At 46.5% G+C, this 2,500-nt stretch overlaps 1 protein-coding gene across 9 annotated transcripts in view; it reads right to left on the bottom strand.

The window, feature by feature from the left end:
- The window catches only part of birc6 (baculoviral IAP repeat containing 6), a 120,920-nt gene that overhangs the window by 87,796 nt on the left and 30,624 nt on the right, over positions 1 to 2,500 (bottom strand). For all 9 annotated transcript variants that reach the window (XM_053237756.1, XM_053237759.1, XM_053237762.1 and 6 more), the window contains exons 9-10: positions 1,965 to 2,023; positions 1 to 1,331 (exon numbers count right to left, since the gene is read on the bottom strand). The exon at positions 1 to 1,331 is cut by the window's left edge and continues 130 nt beyond it. In XM_053237756.1, the coding sequence (XP_053093731.1) occupies positions 1 to 1,331; positions 1,965 to 2,023 (1,390 nt within the window). The remainder of the gene's footprint in view (positions 1,332 to 1,964; positions 2,024 to 2,500) is intronic.

Here is a 2,500-nt window from a genome sequence, read left to right as displayed (position 1 = left end):
GATCATCACGTATCCCGCTTGCGTCGTGACCACCAAGTGGCCCAGTCCGGTCACGTCGGACCTCTTTTCCTTCCCCGATCCCGCCGGAGCCGGAATTCCCGTCCCGGCACCGTTTTTCACCCCCATCGGAGTGGACTCCTCGGACGTCTCCTCTGCGTCGTCCTCCCTCGCGTCCAGCACGTCCGGCGGGAGCAGGAGCAGCGACGTGATGGCGTCTCTCGGGTCTCGGATCTGCTGGACCTTCACGGGTTCCTCCTCGAGCGTGACGATGCGCGTGGAGTAGTTCAGCTTGTAGAGCGCCAAATATCCGCCTCCTCCGCCGCCCCCTAGTGGCCTGGAGGAGTGCGGCTGCTCCAGCTGCTCTAAAGGAGGCAGGATGAGCGGCGTTTGGCTCTGCGAGGTGCTGGCGTGTCCCTGATGTCCGTTAGCTATCGTCTGTCCTTTCCGACTTCTACACAGAGCCGAATGCAGGCGGTTTAGCGTATTCAGCGCCTCCACTTGGTTAATAGCGTTGAGCGATTCGACAGAGAAGGGCTGCAGGACGACGAGCAGGTGAGCGCCGTCGCTGCAGGGAGTGATCGAGTCCACGTAAAGGTTCTCGTCCTCTAGGGATTTAGGGAGGCGAAGGCATTGCACTAACGTACCCGGTCTCGGCGAGTTCCACTTGTCGCCGTCTAACGTGACCGCCGCGTCCGCGAACTGCTGGATGTACGTGACGGGCGGGTCCTGGAGCAGAAGCTGCTCGTGTGTATCGAACTCCATCTCGATAATCTGAGGAACGGTGAAGCCTTCCTCGTGCAGCCCTTTTCCCATCAGATTGTTCATTTGGGAGAAAACTTTCCCGGGAGACTTCTCGTCCGCCTCTTTGATGCTGTAGAGCAGGAGAACCGGGAGCGTCCGGCGCACCAGCGCACCCGGAGAACCCAGATCAGAGGGGAAGGTGCAAGTTTCAATCTCCATTGGCCCTTGATCGGGTGAAAGACCCTCAGGGGCCGGAGTTGGAGTCCTTAGGGGGTTTTCCAGGGGGCGATGGGATTGGGACGGGGCCATGATGGGGGAACTGGCGGCCGAACGGTAGCTCAGTAAACCTCCGGCCAGCAAGCATGGGAAGGGAATGTTGTGCTGCTCGACGGGTTTGTCCTTGACGGGTTTGTCCACTTTGGAGGGACCGAGAGCGTGAGAATGGTTCGCTCCCAGTTCCTCCAGGTCTTTAACTGTGTCCTCCAGAACGCTGGCCACCACCTCCCACTGGAGCTTCTCAGGCTGCTGGAGAACGCTCAGAGCCGTCACTCCCACGCTCACCTCCATGCTCTCCTTCGGACCCAGCGGCCCTGAAAACACACACACACACACACACACTCAGGAATAATTCTCCTTTTTACCTCCTGCGTACGTATTTTATCTTGTAGGGGAAAGAGAAAAAAAAATAAAAAATTCACTCCAAGTCACCTTGGAAAAGAAATCAATCAATAAATAAATGATATAGACGTGTATTAACTTTTTATAACTCCATGGACCTGTGGATGATTCCACGTTTACACATAATATCGGCTTACATAAATTAGCATTTTTAATAGGATTATAAGCATTGTGTAAATGAGGGGCAAAATGTTTATTAATATTAAAAAAATAAATAAATAAAGTAACAGGAACATTGAGAACAGGAATAAAAACTGAAATAAAATAATGTAAAAAAAAATAAATAATTCAGACTTAAATTCAGACAGTATTTAATAAGTATTATAAATTAGCGTATTTATAAATAATTAATAATTTTTCTTCTTTTCTTCCTTTACAAAATCCCCTTCTGTATGAAGTTAAATATTTTCTTACAATGTTTTTATTCACTAATTATACCCAAGTGGAAAAAAAAAGTAAAACAATAATAATAATAATAATAATAATAATAACCGCACTGCATAAATCGTTCGCGTTAGTAAGCGGAATGAACGAATTTTCCGTACCTGTGACGGACTCGGATCTGGATTGTTCTTCACTGTCCGAGTCCTCTAACTGATCATCACTGTGTAAAAGAAAAGGAAAGGAAAGGAAAGTTTAGGCTGAGAGTAAAAATAAACTTTTATCCTATTATCCGCCTGAGAGCCGGATTGAGTTATCTGAGATAACGTTAGAAATGTTTTATCTTAATTACAGTCAGTTTAATCTTTAATACAGTTTAAAGTAAAAGTGTGCACGGGGAAAAATATATAAAAATAAGAGCTCTTTCTTATACTATTTCAGGAAAACGTGTCTATTAGATGAACATGTACAGCATGGCTTTATTAATTTATTAATATTATATAATAACACATTTCACATCACAAGTCATGCCTGAGAAAAATCAAAAATGTAAAAAAGGAATCTGAGTGTTTTTAGGATGGATCTGTAGCGTATCTGGCAACCCAATGATCTTCTCTCACACAGAACAAACTGCTGCTCCGACTGACGGACTGTAACTGTTTCATCTAACCTGGATTTCAGCCGGATTTTGTGTAGAAGT

The sequence above is a fragment of the Pangasianodon hypophthalmus genome, chromosome 10 (assembly GCF_027358585.1).
Source record: "Pangasianodon hypophthalmus isolate fPanHyp1 chromosome 10, fPanHyp1.pri, whole genome shotgun sequence".
Lineage (NCBI taxonomy): Eukaryota > Metazoa > Chordata > Actinopteri > Siluriformes > Pangasiidae > Pangasianodon > Pangasianodon hypophthalmus.
Note: the sequence above shows the minus strand (reverse complement) of the source record. Positions and strands in the feature narration are given on the sequence as shown.